This window comes from Mustela putorius, unplaced genomic scaffold, assembly GCF_011764305.1.
Source record: "Mustela putorius furo isolate JIRA1106 unplaced genomic scaffold, ASM1176430v1.1 tig00537227_pilon_pilon_pilon, whole genome shotgun sequence".
In the NCBI taxonomy this organism is placed as follows: domain Eukaryota; kingdom Metazoa; phylum Chordata; class Mammalia; order Carnivora; family Mustelidae; genus Mustela; species Mustela putorius.
Genome location: NW_025422368.1, coordinates 35845610 through 35870373, shown reverse-complemented (window position 1 = coordinate 35870373; position 24764 = coordinate 35845610). Strand labels below are relative to the sequence as shown.

At 45.4% G+C, this 24764-nt stretch overlaps 1 protein-coding gene across 5 annotated transcripts in view; it reads left to right on the top strand.

The window, feature by feature from the left end:
- BCL2L14 (BCL2 like 14) overlaps positions 1–20983 on the top strand; it is a 51056-nt gene extending 30073 nt beyond the window's left edge. For 2 of the 5 annotated variants that reach the window (XM_013057914.2, XM_045073187.1), the window contains exons 3-8: positions 489–644; positions 5714–6153; positions 11091–11267; positions 13846–13916; positions 16050–16316; positions 20556–20983. In XM_013057914.2, the coding sequence (XP_012913368.1) occupies positions 5721–6153; positions 11091–11267; positions 13846–13916; positions 16050–16316; positions 20556–20594 (987 nt within the window). In that variant the 5' untranslated portion in view covers positions 489–644; positions 5714–5720 and the 3' untranslated portion in view covers positions 20595–20983. The remainder of the gene's footprint in view (positions 1–488; positions 645–5713; positions 6154–11090; positions 11268–13845; positions 13917–16049; positions 16317–20555) is intronic. The other 3 variants (XM_004755840.3, XM_004755839.3, XM_004755837.3) reach the window with 2 other exon arrangements.
- The last annotated feature ends 3781 nt before the right edge of the window (positions 20984–24764 follow it).

The window sequence follows — 24764 nt, the reverse complement described above, 5'->3', positions numbered from 1 at the left end:
GCCTGTTTTTAAGGCTTTTCCAGTGGTCCCATTTGAATGTCATCTTTGAATTACAGAGGAGGGGTAACAAATACATAACGGGAAGCTAGGAGGGCCAGGGTTTGGCTGTCAGCTCCACTGACAGGGACCACTAGCAAAAGATGTTGCTTTCCCGAGCCTGATTCCTCATCCATAAAATAGGAATCCTAACACCTACCTCTCCGTGCTAAGATTAAATACGTAGCCAAGGCTGTTCTCTACTAGGTGGTCAGTAAACGTTTGCTAAACTGATGAAACGTATAGAATGAAAAGAACTATCAGGGAAACACCCACCTAATCGTCCTGAAGGGCAGCGTTAGGTTCTGATAAAGGATGCAGAACTATTTCTAGAGTCAAATTACATGGGCAAAGGTCGGCCCCTCCTTCAGTGATAAAGCTGGGGGCAGGACTTAACAAGGAAGTGGTCATCCTTCTCTGAGCCTTACTTCAGCCTTGGTCCTCAACCTAAGGAAGCTACAGCCCATGGAAGTCTTGGTCACATGAGAAGCCAAGAAGACCTGGTGAAAGTTTCCTCTGAAGTTTCACGGAGAAGGACTCAGGTCTAGAAATTTCCTTGCAGCCACCTGCCCTGAAGAGGGGGAAACCTGTGCCAGCCCCATTCCCAGGTAAGACCAAGGAGGGCCAGTCCTGGTTCTCAGCCTTCTCAGGAGGACACGGTTGGTTGGGTCTTCAGTCCTGGTTTTGCTAAGGAGGCAAATCTAAGCAGAGGAGAGGTTTACCGGGTTTACTAGAAACTTCTTATCATGTTAGTCTCGGGAAGCAAAATGACAGCAAAGAATATGGGATTATTTCCAGGAAAAGGAGAGAAAAGATATATGAGGTTTCTCTTTCATTTCTCCTTGCTACAGAAGGTTTGAGAGAGTGCAGTTAAGCATCCATAACTGACTGGTTCATTTTTTAATATTATGCAGCCCTCTATCATTGAGTGTATGACAGCGTGTGTGATGACATGACCGCAGGTGGGTGGCCAAGAGCCGTGGCGATGCTGACTCCGTCCCCCAGAGCCAGGATGGGGCTGAGGGCAGGAATCCATGGGTTTGCACCCAGAGTTCCGAGCACCTGGTGGGAAAGTGGTCTTGCTCTGGCTTGACCCCCACTGGCTTCCCTGAGGACAAGCCCCAGCTAAAATGGGCAAGCCCTCTCTCTCCCCTCTAGAAAGCTCCCTCCTCTCTGAGTCCAGGCCCCTCATCTTAATCACTAATGTGCCCTGAGGCACTCTCAGTTTAGTTTCTCTGGTGGGAAAAATTAAGACATGTTACCTCATTTCACCCTTAGGATTAAAAAATGGGTCATTCTCAGAAATGACAAGCTGGGGAGCGACATGGAGATACTAGGAAGTCTGAAGTTTGGGGAGGAAGGAAAAAAAGACAGACAGGTCCCGAAGGGCCCCAGGGTTCTGACCGGAGGCTCAGGGCAGCCAGACATAATTTAGCTGACAGTCTGGTCTGGGAGACCCCCTTGGGGGTGAATGTCTATGGGCATGAGTGACAGCTGAGCCTCACCTATCTGTCCAGAGCAGTGGAAGTCAGCTGTTCTGCTGAGCTTGTGCCTGTGACTCCCCTCCCCCTACCCCGCACCCCGCCGGGCCTGGGCACAGCCAGCTGAGTCAAATGCTGCCCAATTTGCTCTGGGCACACATCGTGGCAGCCTCTGCTGGAACCCCAAAGCACGCATGCTTCTCCATAACCTGCCACAGGGAAGAGAGGTGAAATCTGATCTCAACAAGCAAATCCACTGCTAAAAATCCCCAAATCGGGGCTGGTGATAACAGCTGAAGGAGCTTGCCAGCAGGTTCCACCTTCCCAGCTCCATAGGTGGCCCCAAGGCCAGGTGGCGGGGACCCTGGGGGTACTTCGGCCACTTAGGAGGCTGGCAGGGAGAGGATCCATGAGAGAGAGAATAGAGGCCAACCCAAAAAGCCTGGTGACCTTGCCTTTGAAAGTAGGTTTGCCGTCGTCTGTTCCTGGTGAGGATGTGAACAGAGGGTAGAAGGCGTAGGCTTGTGTCCCCTGAGTCACAGTGTTAGCATAAGCCTCACAGGTGTTCTTCGGCAGCAGATTCCCCAGACTCTGGGTCAGATCCACTGGTGGGGGGGTCAGGGTGGGGGAAGCCGGGCTTCTTTTCCACATATGTGCATAACATTTATGGTGTAAGTTTCCATAAACCCAAAAGTTGGGCTTCTACTTTCAACAGGCATGGCAGAGAGCAGTAGGGACCCACTAGTTTATCCAGAGATAAACTGTCCCATCTGCTTTAAAGTAAGACTTAGCTACAAAGTTAACAAGTAGCTCTCCCTTGGTGTACAGTGAAGATCAGTAGGGGGAGAAAACCCTACGCTTGCTAAAAGCATTTCAAGTGTTGACTTGTCCACTGTTTGGTACTAGCCCAGTGCTTTCCAGGCCCTGGTCCCAGCACACCCCCACACCGCACCCCAGTGGTGCGGTGGGCTTGCCTCATCCGGGCCATTCCAGAGGAATGAGCCCTGCAGTTCTTTCTGCGTCTTTCTCATTTTTGGCCCCCAACAGTGGGGGCCAAGTACTCCATTCCTTTCCATGCCTGGCACAGGACAAAAATCTCCTCTTTCACAAAATGGAAAGACCGTGTGCTCCATCTTGACCTCATTGGTTTTCCCCTTTTCTGATGTTGCTCCTGCATCAGCATTCATTAAGAAACTTGTTTCTTAAAGAAGTCAGACCCTTCCTCTCCCCTTCAGTATCACACATGTGCACGTGTGCGCACGTGTGCGCACACACACAGACACACACACACACACACACACAATTTTCAGTCTTCCCACCACGTTAGAAGAGTGCGGGTGTCTTTGGAAGCATAGATAGTACGGCTTGAAGAGTGGGCTCACCCTCCCACCCAGGACGGAGTTCCTGCAGACCCCGAGTGTATTTCCTGCCTAGAGCTGTCCCGGGCTGCCCAATTGTAAAGGAAGCTTCACATTTAAAACCTCACTTCTGTCCTGACACAGGCCAGCTCTGGGCTCTTTCCTGGGCACAGGTCCTTGCACACCCCGGCTGCTGCCCCAGTTCTGACCAGCTGTCCTGTTCCAGCCTCACCCTTTCTGGCTCCTTCTCTTGCTTGTCTCAGGTTGCTCATTCTCCCCTGCTCCCTCGGGGAGGAGCCGCTTACGTGGGTCTCAGTTCTCACTATTTCTAAGCTACATCTTTTATTCATAGAGTTGCCGGATTTGCATAAAAATGCAAGATGCCTAGTTTAGTTTGCATCTCAGATAAAAAAACAAATATATATTTTTCATGTAAAAAACATGATCTGTACAATACTGGGGACATATTTATACTAAAAAATATTTGTTTATCTGAAATTCAAATTTGATAGGATGTCCTGTATGTTATCTGGAAGCTCTATAATCATTTTTCATTCATTCATTAAAAAAATATTCTTGGAGAACTTACCATGTGTCAGGCATTGTGCTGGGTGCTGGGAAAGCCGGCCAGGTCCCGGTCCCAGTCTTCATACTTTACAGAATATATACTTTATATACTTTGTACACACACATACTATATACATATGCACATATATATACACACACATATGTGTGTATATATATGTATATATAGGAACATAGGAAGAGCGTGGCTTTTGTACTAAACCTAATATTTGTATGTCACTAGTTAGTTTTAACTGAATAGCTCGCTGATGAGCTCGCTTTTATAAACGCTAATATTTACTTAACAAAAAAAGTAACCTATTACAATAATATAATTGTAATAAATAATGGATGTCAATATTTCTGGAACATTTATCATCTGCCATGCACTATTTTAAGTGATTTACACACACTAATTCTTTTTATCCACATACAAAGTTGATGAAGCAGATTTTTTTTAATCCCCATTTTGCAGATGGGAAAATGGAGACCCAAATAAATTAAGAAATACACCCAGTCACACAGCTAGTAAACAGATGAGCCAGGATGTGAACTAGATTATCTAACTCAAGAAACCAACAGATAAACCACTACTCTGTACAGATCAATACTTGTTTTAAGAATATTCACAGTTTGTAATTCGTCCTCCTCCATGGTCAATGAGTTAGATAATATGAGTCACATTTTATAAATAAGAAAACTACACCTCAGTGAGGTTAGTGATTTGCCTCAATCCCTTTGCCAGTAAGTAAAAAAGCAGTTCTTCAACCCAACTTCTCATTCCAAATACTGCACTCCCCCATACCATCCATAATCCTCTCAGAGCTTAATTAAAACGGTGGTGCCCAAAGTGAGTTTCATAAATATTCTTTACTGTAAGACTTAATCAGGCACTTGTCCAAACACTTAAGTTCTACTCTAAATGCTCTACAAATATTAACTGATTCAATCTTCATAAGATGGGTACTGCTCATGAGATGGTACTGTTATCATCCCCATTTAAACATTATAAACTGAGGTGTAGAGTGACAGAGCCAGGAACTGAGCCCAGTTTCTCAGAATAGCAAAAAAATTCCACCAATCATTGTCAAATGATTGTGGTCCCTATTGTAGGCAGGGGGCCTATGGCTGAGGTAAAACATACCGACATGCCTGCCCTGTGGGGCTTATCTTGTGTTGAGGAGAAGAGAATAAACCTAGACAAACTTGGGCAAGGATCCTAATGGGGGTGACTAAGACCTGCACCAGGAGGGGGCAAACTGATGGCCTGTGAGACCACATGGCAGGAGAGGGGAAGAATGTCGGGTGGAGGGGGACGGAGGTGGAAGAACGGGAAGGAGCATATGCTTTCCAGAGATACTGAAGTAACTCCAGACAGAAAGGTTTCACTGTGGTGCATCGTGACCATGACATTGGGAGATGGTGAGAAAAGAAAGATTGTCAGATGGTCAAGTCCTGGAAGAGGAAGTGGGTATGAGGAAACGGAAGGGAGGAGGGAGCATAGCAGTCATGACCCCCACCTCACACAATAGCCCTCAAGTTTTACTTAAGTTCAGTTACCTGAAGCAGATCTGTGGGACTCAGACCTCAACAAGCCAAGGCAGAGGATAAAGGAAGAAGGAAGAGAGTGGGAAGAGTCAGGAACCCCATATATTTCCCTTTGCTGAGTCAGCCTCTCTCTTTGCCCACCTACCCTCCCCAAGAAGCTCTTTAACTGCTTCCCATGGTCTAGGTCTCCTTTTGAGGTGTGCCGACAGATCCACTAAGACCATGCAGAGCTTTCAGCCCCAGAGTCGAAGGCCCCCATGGTCGGCCCTACTGCCATGTCACTTCCTGTCCCTCCACAACCCTCAGCCCCAGCTCTTCAGAAAGAGCATGCTCTGCCAGCTCTCTCACCACTCTTCACACACATTCTAGACTAACCAGAGTCTGCCCTCTGTCCACCCTGTCCCACCCACCTGCATAACCCCTTCCAGTCTGTCGAGGAGACTTGGCTTGCCCTTTCTTGGGAGCTGTCTGTTCCTCCCCACACAGGCTATCTGCACCTCTGATTCAGCTCCTCGCCCACTCTCTCTGTGCGGAGCTGTCTGTGTACCTTCTCTTGTCCTCATCTTTCACAGAGAATCCTGGATTTTCCATTTCTGAGGACTCCTTGCCTCCCTGCACAGAGTAGGTTCTCAGTAAATGCTGGTGGAGCTCCACGCCTGTGCCTCCTGACCCCCAGAGAGCAGTGCACCCACAGGGGAGAGGTCACTGTGGACTTTGTTGTTCCAGGCCCACCATGTGCACCACCAGTTCCTGTGACCTGGAGGAGATCCCCCTGGACGATGATGACACAAACAGCATAGAATTCAAAATTCTGGCCTTCTACACCAAACACCATGTCTTCAAGAACACCCCTGCCATCTTCTCGCCAAAGCTGCTAAGAACAAGAAGTTTGTCCATCAAAGAGCAGGGGGGTTGGTCAGCAAACGAATCATGGACACAGGTGTCATGGCCTTGCAGAAATTCTCCATCCAGGGAGAAGCCCCTAGACCTGGCCAAGAAAAAGTCTTCCTGGAGGACATTCTTTGGAGTAATCGAGAAGGAGGAAGATGCACAGAGCTCAGCCGTATTCGTTCCGGAGGGTGCCACCGTGAAACGTCAGGATGGTCCTCAGAGTCAGCAGTGGTCGCGGTCCCTCACCAACGTGGGACCGCGCACAGAGCAGGAAGGTAGGCTTTGGGGGCCGCTGCTCTCCCACAGGAAAATCTTTCCCTTCCTTGTATGTGTGGTATTTCATCTCCTCCCAGCTGGTAATGTGGCCTGATGCAGGGTACTCCACTGTGCCTCAGTTTCCCAACTTCTTGATATTCAGTAATAATTGCCCTGCTTTTCTCGAGATTGAGTAGGAAGTGGGAGGCTGTCAGTGAAGGGTGGCAGGACTGGTGTCTGGCTCTGCTGGCTAGAGATAGGCTTGCTGCCCCACGTCCTGATCACCTGTGCCAGAGACCAGGATGGAAGGAAGAGCCCTGAAGGGGGCTTCAAGCTGCCGTTCTTCTTGAGGTAAGTCAACCCACCTCTCTGGACCTCTGTTTCCAACTGTATGTTGGGGTATCCCACCCTCCCTACATCTTCGGGTGGTGGATGGAAAGATCAGGTAGCTACATACAAAAATACTTTCCAAAGTATAAGGGACTATTAAAAACAAAATAAAACAAAAACCCAACAACTGAGAAGCATTTTGTAGGGGTTTTTTTTTTGTGGTTTTTAAATTTTGTTTCATTTTGTTGTATTTTTAAATATTTTATTTATTTATTTGACAGAGAGAGAGAGAGAGAGAGCAAGAGAGGGAACACAAGCAGGGAGAGAAGGCAGAGGGAGAAGCAGACTCCCTGCTCAGCAAGGAGCCTGATGCGGGGCATGGTCCCAGGACACTGGGATCATGACCTGAGCCTAAGACAGACATTTAAGGACTGAGCCACCCAGGCACTCCTGGGTTTTTTGTTTTTTGTTTTTAAGATTTTATTTATTTATTTATTTGAGAGAGAGAGAGAGAGACCACAAGCACTGGGGAAGTTAGAGACAGAGAGAGAGAGAAGCAGACTTCCTGCTGAGCAGGGAGCCCCACTCAGGACTCGAACCCAGGATCCTGGGACCATGACCTGAGCCAAGGACAGACACTTCACCTACGGAGCCACCCAGGTGCCCCAGCTGAGAAGCATGTTGACAAAACCTTTCCTCAGTGGAACAAAATACATTATATTGAATAAAGCATTTTCATGAAGGGCTTCAGCAGAGAAAGCTGCCCTTCATCCACAAACCTGGGCACAAGCATCTTCTTCCCCTTCAATAATACCCAGGGCTAGCTGCCCAGATTTTGGAAGAAACTCCCTCTCCTGTGGGCTTTGATTGCTGGGCTATCGTGTCAATAATTAGTCAACAGGTGGCAGTAATGTCTCAATTTTAGAATGTGTGACTGTCCCGGTTTACTTGGGGAATCCGCCCACATATGGCAGTTTTCCATCACTCACAATGATAGGGGAAACTTTTACTTCCCAAACTTTTGTAAGTCCCACAGACTAATAACATTTTAGAACAGAAGTTAGGGGTGAGATTTCCTGGGGAACGTCTCCTCTCCCCACCCCCCCTACCCCCAGTGGTACAGCAGCTCCTGCTGGAGATGGTAGCCGAGCTCTTGGGCCTTAACAGTTTGGAGACACCTCAATAGGCTTTTCTGCTCTGCTCTCCCTTGGACTTCACTGAGAGGCAGACAGAGCATTTACAGACTCTAATCCTCTGGTTTCCTGAGCTAAAAGACACTCTATCTCCATAGTGCCAAAGTGTCATTCAACCTCTTTTATTTACTAAAATTTCAAAATCTTTATATAGAGATTCTCAGAAATAGCAGAAACGATTCCTTCCTAGGGAGCCCTTGCTGTAGACACTTAACATTCAGTGTATCCTCCCGCCCACCTTTCTCTTGCCCGCTTTCTGGTTTGGTGAATTACGTGGGTGGTTAGGTGGTTTTACATTGGACATGACTCAAGAAAGCCTCACGTTCTATTTCTATCTTGCCATGTATAAATCAGAGCGTAGCAGTCATGTCACCTGGGTTCACAGACCTCGCTGCCATGTCCAGGACTTAGACACCAGGACCCATCGAGAACTGTAATCTTATGTCCCAAGATCAAAGTCTAGAAGTGAGAGGTCTTAGGAGGTAGAAAAATGGGCGTCAATACAAAACCAGGTTCTTTGACTTTGAACCCTTCTTTTGTCCACAGCTAGAATTTGCTACATGTGGAATGTTACAGGTAGAATTAGGTTCGGATACACAGAATGGAAAACTCAAATAACTGTGGCTTCAACAATGTAGAGATGATTTTTTCTCACCCATAAGAGAAGACGAAAGTTTGGCAGCCCAGGGCTCATGCAGCAGCTCCAACCATTGTTAAGAGAGTCTTACTCTGCCATCCCTTGGTTAGTGGCTTCCAACCTCAAAATCCCCTTGTATTCCAAGGTGGCTGCAGGGACTCCAGCCATCATCTGTACATTTCCAAGCTGGAAGAAGAGGAAGCAAGTGGGGGTTGGGAGGCACAAAAGGGTGTCTTCTTTCTAGATAATTCCATTCCCTTTTAGAAAGCCTTCCTAAACCCGTGCTCAACTTTTCTTATATCTCATTGGCGACTCCTGAATGTAAGGCAAGCTGGAAAATGGAGTCTGTTCAGCTGCCTGTGACAGCTCGTGGGGGTGGGGGGGGGGTCTTTCTAAGAACGAAGAAATGAATACCAGGAAGGAAACAGCTGTCTCAATCACAGAGAAATGCCCTACCCCTTCTATTTGAAACAAATGCCTCCGGGGGTGCCTGGGTGGCTCGGCTGGTTAAGCGTGGAACTCTTGATCTGGGCTCAGGGTCATAAGATCCAGCCCTGGGTCAGTCTCTGCACTCGGCCTCGAATCTGCTTGAAGACTCTCTCTCCCTCTGCCTCTTCCCCCACCCACGCTCTCGCTCTCTCTCTCTCTTTCTCTCTCTCAGATAAATAAATTCCTTTTTTTTTTTTTAATTAAAAACACACAAATGCCTCAGGCCAAAGGCTGACTGGCAGCCTCTCAACGGTGCCGTGCTCTCTTTCTCTCCTCAGCGCTACCGTGACCCCTCCCCAAGACAGACCCCACAGGAGGGGCTGCCTTCCCGTCCTCTCCCTCCCCCATCCCGTTTTCCCGGCCCATCAGAGGAAATCAGCTCTAAGAAGAAGGGAATCGTTTCTTTGCTCCGTGTTTAAAATTAAGGTTTTTAAAATGGGAGCCTCAACGAGAGCCGGTTCCTCCGAGTCGAAAGGTGTTTGCTTATCCTCTTACCCACACATAAGTCACCTGTTTCCCTCACCCCGCGTCTCCCAGTTCATAGAAGTGGATACGCCATAAGAAGGCGAGTCAGAGTGCCCATTTCCATGTCCTCCAGTGGTCTCCTGATTGCCCTGCCACAGAAATGGAGGCTGGGGGATGAGGACGGACCGCCTCTGAGGCCTTTCTCTGCCTCCTCTGAGTGCAAGATGGGCCCCGCTCTGACCCCTGCAGACAGGCTGCCCGGGGTTACAGAGGAAGAAAACACAAGCTTTCCTTTCCCACCTTCTGCGGACACAAGGGAAGGCTCCCACTGGCTTTGGGATTCAGCCTTTTCCCATCTCCCTGCTGGGGGTCATGCACAGCCAGTGTTCCAGAGGAGGCTGTTTGGGCAGCAGTAAGGTGAAAATTGTATATTTGGTCTGATTGTGAAGCATTGGTCCTTTTCTCCTTGACTCTGTCTTCTCTCTGTAGATTCTCTCATCTGTTTTTGAAGCCGATGGGCCAAGCATGAAAAATGTGGCTTTTTAAGAAAACCATTATACTTTTCTTTAAAGGAAGGCATTGTGGATGAAGCATTCATTCCCATGGCTTTCCAGAGATGACCAGAGCGTGAAGGGAAAGAACCAAAGCACCCATGAAGTATCTAGGGCAAGAGGGTCAGAAATCACCTACAGGATATCGAAGCTACGATTGTGACACTATCCCTCCTGGGACCCAGGCTTTGCCTCTCTCACCACCCTGATGTACAAACCAGGAGTTCCCCTGGACATGCCAGCCTTCTAGCCAAACCCCCACTCTGTTCCTTTCTTTAAGTGTGTGAACTGAATAGTAGCATTTTTTCAAATATCCCGTTCACTCCATATGGCGTCAGAGACAGAGCTTCCACAGGTTTCTAAAACTTAAGAACTTAGTGACAAATCACCAATGAAAATGTTCATCCCAAATGACTCGGCAATACCACCTGCCCACCCCCACCAGCCCCCATCCCGGACCAGAGACAGAGCTGACTGGTCCCTTACAGGCGAGGACATTCAGGGGCCGACTGCCACTTGAACCTTACTGTCCTCACACACTTTATTCCGTAGTTACGTGTGCAAATACATAACTCTCTTCCTGGGTGATAAATGCTTAAAAGGCATGGATCACAGCACACTTCATGTATCCTGGTTTACCGGTTTGGCATGAAATGGATGTTTCCCATTAGACGGGGAGGAGAGAGAAGACGCATGACCGTATGTGCAAGAGCAAGGAGACGTCAGTGTTCACTTGATAATGGGCTTGAGTGATGAATATGGCCTGAGAACAGGGATATTTCTCCTCTTCTCTTTCCCAGTGTCCAACCCCCAAAGGCTTGTCAGACTATTAACTGCCCGCCTCTGCACATAGGGACCCACTCTCCAAGGTATAAAGGATAATAATAATAATAATAATAAAAGCATAATGAGAATTCCCTCAAACAAAGAACTAAGCACTTTCTTTTGTGTTTCTTCCCTTACAGAAGGGAAAGGGAACCCTAATTTTAAAAGACTTCAAAAAGAGGGTGCAGAAGGGCTATTGTTTCAAGTCGGCAATCATTCCTTGGTGCACCCCGCCCCTACCCCAGCCTCTGCCAGGCAACTCCCAGTGCTTTCTGAAGAATGGGTTCCCCCCACACCCCACAGCCCACACCCCCCCCATACTCCACACACCCCCTAAGAACCCTATTGGCCCAGCAGTTTCCTCTTCCTCTGGGCGGGCCTTTTCACTTGGGGCGACTGTGGATACCAGTGAGCTAGGCAGAGTTCTCCTGGGAAGGGCCACTCAGCCCTGTTTGGTCTGGTTTCAGCTGCGGACCCCAAAGTTGCTTCTATTGCCCACCGCGTTGCCGAAATTGTTTATTCCTGGCCGCCCGAAGAGCAACAGGACCTGGTAGAAAGCTGCAAGTCCAAAGGGAGCTTTGTTCATCAGTTCCTCCGCCGCCAGGGCCAGTGTTTCCAGACTCAAGCCACCAGCACTAAGAAAGGTAGGAACTTCCTTCCGCACACTTGGGTCAGGTGGAGGGTTTGGTGAGCAGAGGTGCATGAGCGCCAATGTCTGTAGCCAGCACGGGCATCTCTGATTTAACCGGCAGAGATTTCTGAGGCCTCTCTGCTGCCCTGGACCAAAAGCACGACAGCACTGTGCTGGAGGCCCCCACCTTTAGCCCTGGAGAGACCAGCCCCGGACAGGTGGAGCGCGCCAGCCACACACTGAAGCAGTGGTCCAGGGTCACTGCAAAGTACAAAGAGAATCCTCCTCCTGAGGGAGGGGAGGAAGTAGAAAGTGGGCACCTTGCCCACAGAGGGCAAAGCAGTCCTCAACTCAGTCCGGTGAGCAACGCCAGTGCGATGGTCTACTTGGTGATGGAACCGCACGCGGTTTTCTAACACTGCCGGGAGTTCTGGGGAAAAGCAAGGCATCGTCAGTCACCAGGTCTGGGGCAGCACACGAAGCAGAACCCAGAGGTAGTGACCAAGACGGGGTCCATTGCCAGCAGAACCAGAGTGGGAGCTGGGACCGCAGTTCCCATCAGAGGGGCAGGAATCCTGGAGGCGAAGCGAGCACAACCAAGTGCCCCAGGAAGAGATGTTCTGTCCTACTTTCCCTCCCGGACGACTGTCCTTGCTCCAGGCTCCCTTTCCCCAAACTGCAGCAGAGGGGCTGAGGCAGAGGTGGCCCCCTGGGTGGTCAGTGTGCCCACATGCCAGGAGCTGGTGTCGGCACCTCCCCACCTTGGAAGCAGAGCGCTGGGTCTGCCTGCATCCTACTGTGCTGCGGGGCTCAGAGTGAGCAGCTGGAGGAGAGGGGTTCCCTCTGGGTGCACTGAGAAGAAAGGTGTCTCCACTTTCCTGCAATCCCCTGGCTGTCTGGGTGACATGAAGTGATACCCCACGCCAGGCTCAAGCTAAGGCTCTTGTCCCCTAAGTACATGAGAAATTGGGGCCCCGGTTGCAGGGGCCGCAGCATCAGAGAAAACCTCCACAGGGGCTATGAAGACCCTCGTTCTTGCTTCTCCCACAGGACCTGAGTCTCAGACCTCTGCCTACCTTGCCTTTCGCTGTTCGTTCTTGGGATCGGACTGGCTGGCTGGAAAGTAGCCAGACGATGTCCTGGCCTCCCTTTCCCTCTTATCTGGAACAAACATGAGCAGTCCACGACTTCAGAGATGGTTGCATGAATGATAAGTGCCACTGGATCGGTCACTAGCTTTTCTCTGTTTGGATCCTGTTCCGGGACAACCGCCATTTTCCCGTGTGGGTAGCTTGTTTTGAGATGAGAAAAATCATACTCTGCTCCCCCTCACTCCCCCATTCCAACATCTACACCACAGAAACTGTAGCCGGCTCTCTCTCCACCTGCCATTTTAGCCTTTGGGGTGGGAGAACTTAATCATTTTATTTATTTCTACCCCACCTGGTTGTAAAGACAGCAAAGTTTACATTGTTAGTAAGAGAAAATAAATCCCACTTGAAAGATAATGGAAAATGAAAACACTCGCGGGGAAAGAAGATGGGTTTAGGAATGAGTTTAATTCCCAAAATGCAGGCCAGGAAGACGGTATCCTCTCTCACATGGGAGCCCCAAATTTGGCTCTACAGTTTCTAGCAGCACAAAGGGGGGAATATGAACCAAATGGAATTTATGGTGTCCACATGGAAAAATCACCGTCTACTAAGGAGAGCCCTACAGACCAGAGAGAAAGTTCTCCTGAATATCTTCAGAGATGGGATCCTGAGCAGTGGAAATAACATCTTCAAAGCCAAAGTGTTATTTGGAGAACTTGGCCTTCCTGCTGTTTAGAAGTCGAGACTACATCATTCCAGTCTGGAAGGAGTGAGAGTGCCTTCAGATACAGAGCTGGGGAGCAAGACCGCACTGTCATCAGAGGGGAGTTTTGTGTGGTTCCCCATAGACTGTTGAGTAGTCTCTAGGGTGTGTTGGTCAGGGACTGGCCTGTGGACCCATCTCCTCGTCCTACCAGGATCAGTGGGAGGAAGTCTGGCCTCATGGGGCTTGTGCAGGAGGGTCTGACTTTGCCGTGTGGGTGGGGGTTCCCACCAGGCCAAGACAGTATATGATGCATTTCGTGGTGAGAAGTGGGGCGCTGAGGGGAAAAAAGAAGAAAGGAAAGGAGGGGTCTGTAGGAGATGGTAGCTGGAGTAGTTTGTGCCTTGTCAGACAAGGCGGGGTAAGAGTTAAGTTGCTAAGAATTATGAAGCACGTGTCTCCCTCAGTCCCTAAGCTGGCTACCCGTATTGTCCCTGGGGAGAAAAAAAAATTAAGATTATATTTTTTCTTAAAAAAAATAAATAACGGGGGCGCCTGGGTGGCTCAGTGGGTTAAGCCGCTGCCTTCGGCTCAGGTCATGATCTCGGGGTCCTGGGATCGAGGCCCGCATCGGGCTCTCTGCTCAGCGGGGAGCCTGCTTCCCTCTCTCTCTCTGCCTGCCTCTCTGTCTACTTGTGATCTCTCTCTGTCAAATAAATAAATAAAATCTTTAAAAAAAAAATAAATAAATAAATAAATAAATAAATAAATAACGGGAATTTCCCCCCCAACAGATGGAGAAGAAGAGATAATAGCGAAAATTGTTGAGCTGCTGAAATATTCAGGGGATCAGTTGGAAAGAGAGGTATGGAGCTTCTTGAACTAAAGTGATTTCTTTCTGTGCCCACGCTTTGGGACAGAGAATGGAATCGTACTCCAGATTGTATTCCTTTGCAAGTTCTGGTTTCCACTTAGTCCTAAATTTTATTTCCCTTGGAGTGAAAATTCTTCATGCTGGCAGCATCTCAAAAATGAATCACTTTGGAAAACATAAGTAAACCTTCTGGAGCCTCCCTGGAATTTTTGAAAATGAAAAATGTAACTTTGTTATTGCAAGAAAAGACACCAATAAATTAAAATTTGCTGAATAGAATTATGAATCTAGTTCCCCATGTAACTGATCCTTGGGGAAGTTCAGACTCTCGCATTCGCCCCGCAGTCTGGATATTAATGTCCCACGCTTGGCTCCAAGGCTGGAGTCCTTCCCAAAATCTCCCCCGAAAGTGGTCGGGCTGTTCTCTGCTCAAGGTCTCTCTCAGCAATTTGGCCAGGGAGGCGGGTAAAGTGTTATTTGGAGAACTTGGCCTTCCTGCTGTTTAGAAGTCGAGACTACATCATTCCAGTCTGGAAGGAGTGAGAGTGCCTTCAGAGCTGGGGAGCAGGACCGCACTGTCATCAGAGGGGAGTTTCGTGTGGTTCCCCATAGACTGTCGAGTAGTCTCTAGGGTGTGTTGGTCAGGGACTGGCCTGTGGACCCATCTCCTCGTCCTACCAGGATCAGTGGGAGGAAGTCTGGCCTCTTGGGGCTTGTGCAGGAGGGGAAAAGCACTAACTGGCCGACCAGACTTCCCCTGTCCCGACATGCTCAGCAGTTCCTCTCCCCATCCATCTGTCAGGGGTGTGCCCAGCAGACCGTGATCGGGGTGGTACAGAATGAGAAACGGAGAGAACCAGGGACATAGCATAAAGAAAAGAGAACAGGGTGTGTGAGCTACAGGTCCACAAGTAGAGGATAACAGGAGTGCAGAGAAAGAACATCGAACATGCCTGCCTATGTTTCTCCAGAACTAACATCAGTGGATAGGAATCACAGGACGATTGATTGCCCCATTCTAGGAATGGACTTTCTAGCACTCAAGACCGACTTGTTCACAAGGAATGAGGTTCTTGAAAATTTCAAGGAGATGCCGATGACCAGCCAGCAGCACAGGACTTGAACTGGGAACGACCTACTCTAATCCTTGAGGATTCTTTACAGCTTGAAGATTCTGTGGCTTTCTCATGGCCTCCTCCTTCCCAGCCTCCCTAAATGGTGACTTGCATTGAGTCCTGGAGGCAAGAAACGGGAGGTGGCAGGAAGCCGACCTCCATGGTTAGAGGGAGAGAAATGCTTTCCTTTTCACCCCATAAATCACTACTTTTTAAAAATCTCCCTTTTGTTGATGATTTGGGGTGATACTTTACATTCTTTATGTAGAGAACATGATTGTTTCCCCAGTAGCAGACATGGGTAGGAACACACAGACGGTCTGACTTTGCCGTGTGGGTGGGGGTTCCCACCAGGCCAGGACAGTGACGATGGGGAGAGCCACTCCATCCATGCTGCAGGAGCCATTCATCCCCAAAAGCCCACGAGGCCTCCTCCAGCCCCTGCCTGAGAGGCCAGGCAGAGGCAGGGGCCACCCGAAGGAGCAAGGCTGGGACAGGCCAGGGCCCTCTGTGGAAGATATTTCTTTCTGGCATTTGATTTCCCTACTGTTGTGGCAAGCGCAGGCTTCCAGCTACCCACTGGGGTTTGAATCGAGCTGCTTCCACTGGGTCCCTGGTCAAAAGCAGTCCATTCTTGCTGGGGAGAACACTAGCTCTTCTTGCTTCAGATTTGTAATTCAGACAGGCCCCTTGTGTATCACAAAAGTTGGGGGTACTGGGCTGGGCTCACATCAAGAACATTGCTCCACCAGAATCTTTATATAACAACAGATGCACCCCCAGAATATTCCTTTTAGAAACAATATTTATTGAGAACCTGCTTAGCTTAGCATTCCCCAGAGACAGAACTAGAGGACTTCTAAGGAAACATGGAGTCCTCGCTCACTAAGAAATTTCTGTATGACTGGAATCAAGGGTTTCTCACTGAGTGTGCGCGTGGCCACCGCAGAGCTCAGGTCTGCTCCCTGGGGCCAGGCTGCTCACTGATCGCATCTCTTCTTGTACACAGCTGAAGAAGAACAAGGCTTTAATGAACAACTTCCAGGACCAGCTGTCCTACCCTGTTTTCAAGACCATCACGGACCACTTCTTAAGGGGTGTGGACACCAGGGGAGAATCAGAGGTCAGAGCTCGGGGCTTTAAGGCTGCCCTTGCAATAGATGTCACGGCCAAGCTCACTGCCATCGACAACCACCCCATGAACAGGGTTCTGGGTTTTGGAACCAAGTACCTGAAAGACAACTTCTCACCCTGGGTCCAGCAGCAGGGTGGATGGGTAAGTGGATCCTGTCTCAGAATCAGTCTTCCCAGATTCAGAGAAGGCGGAATGGAAAGTTACGGTTTTGTTTTGTTTCTTTTTTTTTTTTTTTCACATGAAGGGAACACATCTTTGAAGCGACTCTCATGGATTTAGAACAGTTGAGTGGCAAGAGATAGATCCCAGTGATGGGAACATATTTTTAGTGATTATCTTCCTCATCAATAAATATTTACTGGACTCCCAAAGGGGACAGGGGTATGTGTGTTGGAGGAGAGTCACTGGTCAAATAGAACAGGAAATGCAGAGATAGTGAGATATAAAATGTTTAGATAGATATAATTTCTGTTTTTACAAATTGTGGAGGCAGCAGAAGTCTTGGCAGTGAGACAAGGAGAGGCAAACAGTTCCTTATTCTCTCAGATGCTGACAGGCAGAGGGAGAGATGGCGCTCACGATATTTGCTCATTGCTGCTTGGACCCAGTCGTTCTGACAGGGACATTTCCATACAAACCAAAAGGCAAACAGTGAAACTTGTGTCTGTTTATTTGTTTGCTTTTTAAATTAAGTTTATTTATTTATTTTTTAGTAATCTCTGTACCCAGTGTGGGGCTCAAATTCACAACCTCGAGATCAGGAGTCACAAACTCTTCCCACGGAGCCAGCCAGGCGCCCCACATTTGTGTCTAACTCCTTGCTCTCAGGCAGAACAGACCACTTCACCCCCATGCTTCAGACTCAGCCCTCCGCCATCCTTGATCCTCATTCCGTGGGATTTCCTCCAAGCTGCCATAACCTCGTAAGGTTAACCTCTTCAAAACGCTTTAACCCATCGCTTTAAATCTCAGTAGGCTCAGGGCATTTTTGTCTGTTCAAAGCCTTCCCTGGAATGACAGGCCTTTGCCTCACATTATCCTTAGTCATCCTTCCACCAAAATGGTCTAAGAGTACCAGGTTTGATTCTGCTCTACACATGGCCCTGCATGGCCCTGCAGCCTTCAGACAGGCTTGTATCTTGGCTACCAGAAGGAAAATATAGCTGATCTTGATAAAGGGGGGAAGGCACCAGCGTGGTCTTCAGTGGCTGCCTATTGGTATTATGGCTGCCTATTGATGTTACCTAGTTTTCTGTTCCTTTCCTATTTTCCTCATTTGCACCAGATATGGTAGCCTTCAGTGACTGATCTGAACAACTAAGTTCTCAAGTATTCTAAACTCAAGCTAAAAGAGGGATAGATAATTTGACTTTATTTTGGCTTTATCTGTTCTATCTTCCAGGACCCCCTCAAGTCCCTTCCCTGCCCCAGAGACTTTCCTGACCATTCTAGCTTAAGGGCCTCACCAGCCTCTGAACTCTTATAATGCCTCATGTCTGCACCATAATTATATACAGGAAAGAACCATCCTTGTTGGTCTTGTAGGTATATTTTTCCAAAGAGATTGTAATTACCAACTGGGTTCACAAGCCTGTTCTCAAAAGTCTGAATAGTTAGTTAATGGAGCTGGAAGGCCAAAAGTGTTCTATAAAAAGGTGACACCAAAAGCACAAACAACAAAAGAAAAAATAAATCAGACTTATATCAAATTTAAAACTTGTCGGGACGCCTGGGTGGCTCAGTTGGTTAAGTGGCTGCCTTCGGCTCAAATCATGATCCCAGCGTCCTGGGATTGAGTCCCACATCGGATTCCTTGCTCAGTGGGGAGCCTGCTTCTCCCTCTGCCTCTGCCTGCCTCTCTGTCTGCCTGTGCTCGCTTGCTCTCTTTCCCTCTATCCCTGACAAATAAATAAATAAAATCTTAAAAAAAAAATTTAAAACTTGTCTCCTTCAAAAGAAACTACCAAGAAAGTGAAAAGACAACCTACAGAATGGGAAAAAATATGTTCAAATCACAAATTGGATAAGGAACTTGTATTCAGAATATGTAATAAACTCTTACAACTCAACAGAAAAAGACAAACCCCAATTTTTAAAATGGGCAGTGGATTTGAATAAACATTTTTCTGAAGAAGATATGCAAGTGACCAATAAGCACATGAAGAGATGCTTGATTTACATAGTCATTTCAACATTAGGGGAATGCAAATCAAAACAGCAATGAGCGGCCCCTGGTGGCTCAGTTGGTTCAGTGTCTGACTCTCGATCTCAGCTCAGGTCTTGATCTCAGGGTCATAAGTGGAAGCCCCACACTGGGCTCCATGCAGGGCTTAGAACCTACTTAAAAAGCAACAACAACAAAACACAATGAGATATCATTTCACACCCACTAGCCATGCTTCCCCTTTGGAAGCAATCTGGCAATTCCGCAAAACATCAAACAGAGTTACCAATTCTGCTCTTAGGTATCTACCCAAGAAAACTGATAATAAATGTTCCTGTAAAAACTTGTACATGAATGATCCTAGTAGCATTCATTATTCATAATAGCCAAAAAGTGGAAACAACCCAAATGTTCATCAATGATGAATGATGACTGGAAATATCAAAGTGGTATGCCCCTACAATGGAACAGTCTTTAGCCATGAAAAGGAATAGAACAGGTGGATAAACCTTATTTTTTTTTCAATTTTTTAAAATTTAAATTCAATTAATTAACATATAGTGTATTATTAATTTCAGAGGTAGAGGTCAGTGATTCCTCAGTCTTACATAATACCCAGTGCTCATTACATCACGTGCCTCCCTCAATGTCCGAGACACATGAACTTTGAAAACATTATGCTAAGTGAAAGAAGTTAGACAAAAGGACCCTATATTATATGAGTCTATTTTTATGAAATATCCAGAATGGGCAAGTTCATAGAGACAGACAAGAGGAGAGGGAATGGGGAGTGACTGCTAACGAATAAGGAGTTTCTTTCTGTGTGATGAAAATGTTCTAAAATCAGGCAGAGTGGTTGGTTGCACAACTCTGTGAATATACCAAAAGCTACTGAATTATATACTTTAAAAGGATGAATTCTGTGGGTACATTTCAATACATCTGTTGTGAAAAATGGTGGTTCTAATTCTAGTAAGCAAATAAAAAGAGGAAATATATAAGAATATATTTTTATTTACTTATTTTTTAATTTGGCTGCTGGTGCTAGAGAGGAAAACAGTATCTACGTAGAGAAAATACATGGATTTTTGGTTGAGATAATAAAGCCATTCTCAAAGGTTTGGGAATTTTATGGCATTTTAAAAAATTACTTGTAATTTATTAGTTTACTTTTCCAGGCCATCATAACTCCTATTTTAAGTCTTGGCCACATTTAGGTTTAATTTGGAGCATGTAGCTGGAAATTAGGAGAGGGAGAAAAAAGAATGAGAGAGAAAGGACTAATTTTCCCAGAGCCGATAGAAAAGGACTTGCAAAAAATAAAGGAGGATGTTGATAAAAAAATATTTACACATTGATAGGAGCTATTGAATGAGGAGGAGATGTGGACTGAGACCTGTGTTTAGTGTCCATGAATAGGAAAGAAAGATGATGTTGGGGTGGCAAGCGTCTAGGAACTTCCATTGGCCTCCGGTATTTTGGTGGCTCTCCAGGGTGTGTCCTTATAGTGGTGGAGAAGGAAGAAAATGATTCCCATGCCCAAGGGTTCCAGGATTCCTGACTATCTCAGTATTCTGCATTTCACACAGGTGCATCTAATCTTCCCAACTAAACTGTAGATCTATGGGCTGGCTTAAGTATTTTATGCCTCTTAAGTATTTTATACCTGTTCTTTCTATATACATCATAGATTTTCAGCCAGTTCTCCTAACATAACGAATCAATCAAATGAGTAGCAACCGTATCTAAAAAGCCTGCTAAAGGGGGGTGGGGAAAAAAAAAAGCCTGCTAAACAAACTGCCATGAGATTTTAATTCACTCGGCCATTTTTCCTCATTGTAAAGCACTGTTCAAATAGTTAGTCTGTAACTGCAACCTAACCCATTTTACAGTAAATTGTAGGGAGATGTTTACAACCTCCCTAGTCTTCAACCTTTTAGCATGTACTCTTTTGAATTTTAAATACAGCATCAAAGCTTTTCCCCATCTAGCTTGTTAGCCGTGGATGTATAACATAACTCCTTAGCATATGTTCTCCTTCCAGAATAGCAAGGATGCTGGTCATCTTCCCAGACCCTCCCCCAAAATCCTACCATAGTCTCAGAAGTCTGGGTCATGCCTGGGATAAGAGAGCTGAATTCACAGCTATCTGTTTTCAGTTCAACCGTCAGTCAGACTTGGAATGTTATGTGTCTATTTCTCTTGTTCCTCTCTAGGAAAAAGTACTTGGAATATCACATGAAGAGGTAGACTGAAGCATCAGAAGAGTTGTCATCTGGAATACACATGATTCAGTTGGGATCCTGTCTACACTGGTTTCAGCATAGAACGTGGGAGAAAATATGAATGTGCAAGGCAAAGGGAGCACTGAGGTTTCCCAAATCATTGTTCCTGTGAATCCAGAGGCATCAGGAGAGTCCTCGTCTGTCTCTAGCTCACAGAATGTAGCGTGGCCCATGACAACCATGTTTTTCAGGTCCTCCACTGAATGCGGGAGGAAGTCTAGGAAGACAAGTGGTAATTTTCTGTTCAAACATTCAGAACAGAAGCTATCATCTTGCTTCTGTTGGCCACCTTAGGGAAATTTTGTTCCAGATATTTGCTGACTCCATGAGGGTGAAATGATAAATCGTGCATGTGCTTACTCTTTGGTTTCTAGTACTATTTATTTTTAAACTACACTTGGGATGGCGTAGTAATGGCATTCTTTCAAGCCTACCTTTAGGAAGATGTTGCTATTCGTGTCGGTAGACAAAGTTCAAAGAGAATCAAGTTCACTGCACTAGTTTGGGGAGATACAGCCATATCTGCCATTTGACTCATTTCCCTGGAAAAATTCTTTGGCAGTTGGAAACACTTGGATTTGGCAGAAAATAATTACTCCTACCATGCTTAACCGTCTCAGTGACCCTACCTCTATTTCTTAAGGTCTCTGAAATTTTCTTTTCTTTTCTTTTTTTTTTTTTTGTGGTAGTGTAACAAATAGTCACTGGTAAAATAAATATGTGGAAAGACCACTGCCAAAAGAGTACCTAGTGGTTAAAAGAAGTAAAAAGTAATAGTACTAAGATCTCTGTAAGGATCAATGAGTTAATTTATAAAAAGTGCTTACAACAGTGCTTGGTATTTAGTGCTGAGTTTTCACTTATGATCAGTATTATGTGCTGCCCTCAGCTAAGATGAAAATTTCCTCTCAAAGCAGTCACTGATTGTTTTTCTGAAATTGATCCTGTTCAGAATGAGGTTTTATGGTAAGTGAAATATGTTTCACAATTGTTTAACAATTATTTAAGACAATAATTACTAAAACAATTTAAAAATACTTTCAAATTAAAATCTTAAAAATTTCTGGATCCGTTGCCCTGGATGTAGCCTGATGTAAAACAGGTGTTTAATAAACCTTTGATGAACAAATAAATGGATAAATTAATCAGACATACATTCAGCTTTGTGAGAAAATTGGACCTATCTAATATTGCATGCTTCACTACTCTACCCGTCTTAATTAAAATGAGTTTTGCCCCCAACATACACACGCACAGAAAATCATAAATGTTAGGGATAAAGGAGTTTCCTTTAACAGAAGGAAGCACTGGAGACTGCCTCTTTTCCCATGTTGATCCAACCATTCCACACTATTTGCAGTTTCCCAAATGTATCCTGCAACATTGTACCTTTAAGCCCCCATAACAATAGTTTCTCCACTTGTCATGTCCCTGCCTCCTGGTCCTCTCTCCCCTTATTTCCACTGATTGAATTAACTCCAACCTATCTTTCCAAATTCACTCCTTTCTTTCCTCTAGGAAACATTTGCTAAGCCTCCCTTGGCTGCCATAGGGCTATACTTGGATGCCTTTCCTCAAAAGCATGCACCATAACACACTGTTTATAGACAGTATACCTAATACATTATGCCATAAGAACTAGTCTTTTGCACTGGATTATAAACTTTTGTAAACAAGTATTTTGTCTAATTTAACTTTGTCTGTCTAATGCCTGGGACACTTTTAATGTACAACTGCAAAATTATGTACCCTTGTCTTGCTGCTATAACCTGTAAATCATTGAGATTGGAGTATGGCCCAAGATACATGTCATTTTAAAAAACTCTCCAAATGTTCCAATATTATTTGCAGCTTCCAGCCAAGATGAAGTAGTAGTAACTGAGTTTAATCTCCTGCTTAAAACACTGGGGGAAAAAAACAGATGAAATATATGAAAGAATAATTTTCAGTTTTCAAGACATTGTGCATCAGGTAATGAAGGACTGGTCCTGAAGAGATAAAAAATAAAGGAAGCCCTGTGACTGCCCAGGAGTACTGCAGATAGAGTTTCCAAGCTATGCTGGAGGGAGGGGAACCCACATAGGGCTCAGCAGTCTCCCAGAGTAGAGGAAATAGAATCTTAGAGTCTGGGAAGGTCAGGGAGCTCAAGTCTGCAGGGCAAATAATGGACAGAAGGGAATGGCACACAAAGCTCTATCCCATGTCTAGAGATTTATGGATGATCCTCTCAAGTTTTCAGATGGCTACTGATCAGCACGTGTGTGATTGAGAGGAACGCTCTCCAATGTTCAAGCTCACACAGGGCTGGGAGTAGCCCCCTTTTCCACTAGCCAGAATAGAAAAACCTCAAAATTTGCATGGCAATAGGTAGAAAACCCAGAAAATTTTTGCCTCAGTATTGGGAAAAAAAAAAAAAAAAAAAAAAAGCTTTAGATTAAACATTCTTCTGGTTCTGCCCAACAAAGATGAAGAGCAAGAACCAAACAGGATTAAGCTATGATCAAGTAACTTAGCTGTGTTCCAGAACAAAGCTCAAGAATCTTTTTAGGATCACAAAAATATCCAACACCCAACAAGGTAACATTTACAATGTCTGACACCTAATAAAAAATTACAAGTATGTAAAGAAGCAGGAAAATGAGACCTATAATGAGAAAAAATCAAGAAAAGCCAACCCAGAAATGATACAGCTGATATAATTAAACAAGACATGAAAACTACTATAACTATATTCCATATATTCAATAAACTGGAGGGAAGGCTGAACATGTGAAGAGCACATAGAAATTATACATATGACTCAAATCAGAAGAAATCTAGAACTCTGAGATGAAAAACACATTGCATTGAATTAATAGCAAAAAGACATTGTAAAAGAATAGATAAAAAACTGAAAGACATAGCTACAGAAATAAGGCTGGGGAGAAAACATTAACAGAGTAACAGTGAATTGTGGGATGACTTCTACTGGCCTAATTTAGGTGTAGTTGGAGTGATGATTTCAAAATTTGATGAAAACTATACACCCACAGAGCCAAAAAAGAGTCAATGAACACCAAGCACACACACCAAAAAATGTGGGCAACTCCACATTATAAGGCAGCTCACAAACTGCTCATAACCAGTGATAAAGAAAAAATACTTAAGAAGCCAGAGAAAGAACACCTGGGTAGCTCAGTTTGCTAAATGACTGCCTTTGGCCCAGTTCAGGATCTTGGAGTCCTGGGATCAAGCTCCACATTGGGCTCCCTGCTTAGAGGGGAGTCTGCTTCTCTCTTTTCCTCTGCCCCTGCCCACCTCTCATTTGCTTGCTCTCTTTCTGTCTCAAATAAATAAATACATTCTTAAAAAAAGAAAGAAAGAAACCAGAGGAAAAAGATACATACAGAGAAACTAAAATAAACACAGCAAACTTTTCTTGGGAAATGATAGGAGACAGAAAAAAATAGAGTAACATCTTCAAAATAGCAGAGAAAAAAAATGTTAACACGAAATTCTATACCCAACAAAAATATGCTTGAAAAAACGAAGGTACTTTGTGAGATATACAAAAGCTAAAAATGTCATACAAGTAGATTTGAACTACAAAAAAATTATAAAGGATGTCCTTTAGGGAGAAGGAACATTATACTAAATAGAAATCTTTTCTACAGAAAGAGCCCTGGAAATGATAAATATGTGAGTGAATATAAGACTCTTGTCCTTATTTAAATCTCTTACTTAAAAGATAATGGGGGGGGGGCACCCAGGTGGCTCAGTTGGTTAAGTGTCTGCCTTCACCTCAGGCCATGATCCTGGGGTCCTGGGATTGAGCCCCATTGTGCTCTCTGCTCAGCGGGGAGCCTGCTTCTCCCTCTCCCTCTGCTTGCTGCTCTGCCTACTTCAGCTCTCTCTCTGTGTGAAATAAATAAATCTTTAAAAATATATAAAAATTCTCTTTTAAAAAAATAAAAGATAATGGATCATTTAAAAGAAAAATAATATATTATAGTGTTTTTAACATACATAGAATAAAATATATGACAATACTACAGAGGCTGGGAAGAGATGAAGGTACAATTTTAAGTGTCCCCACTATACATGAAGTGTATAATTTCACTTGAAAGTAGACTTGTAAGTTAAAAATGTATGCTATAAATC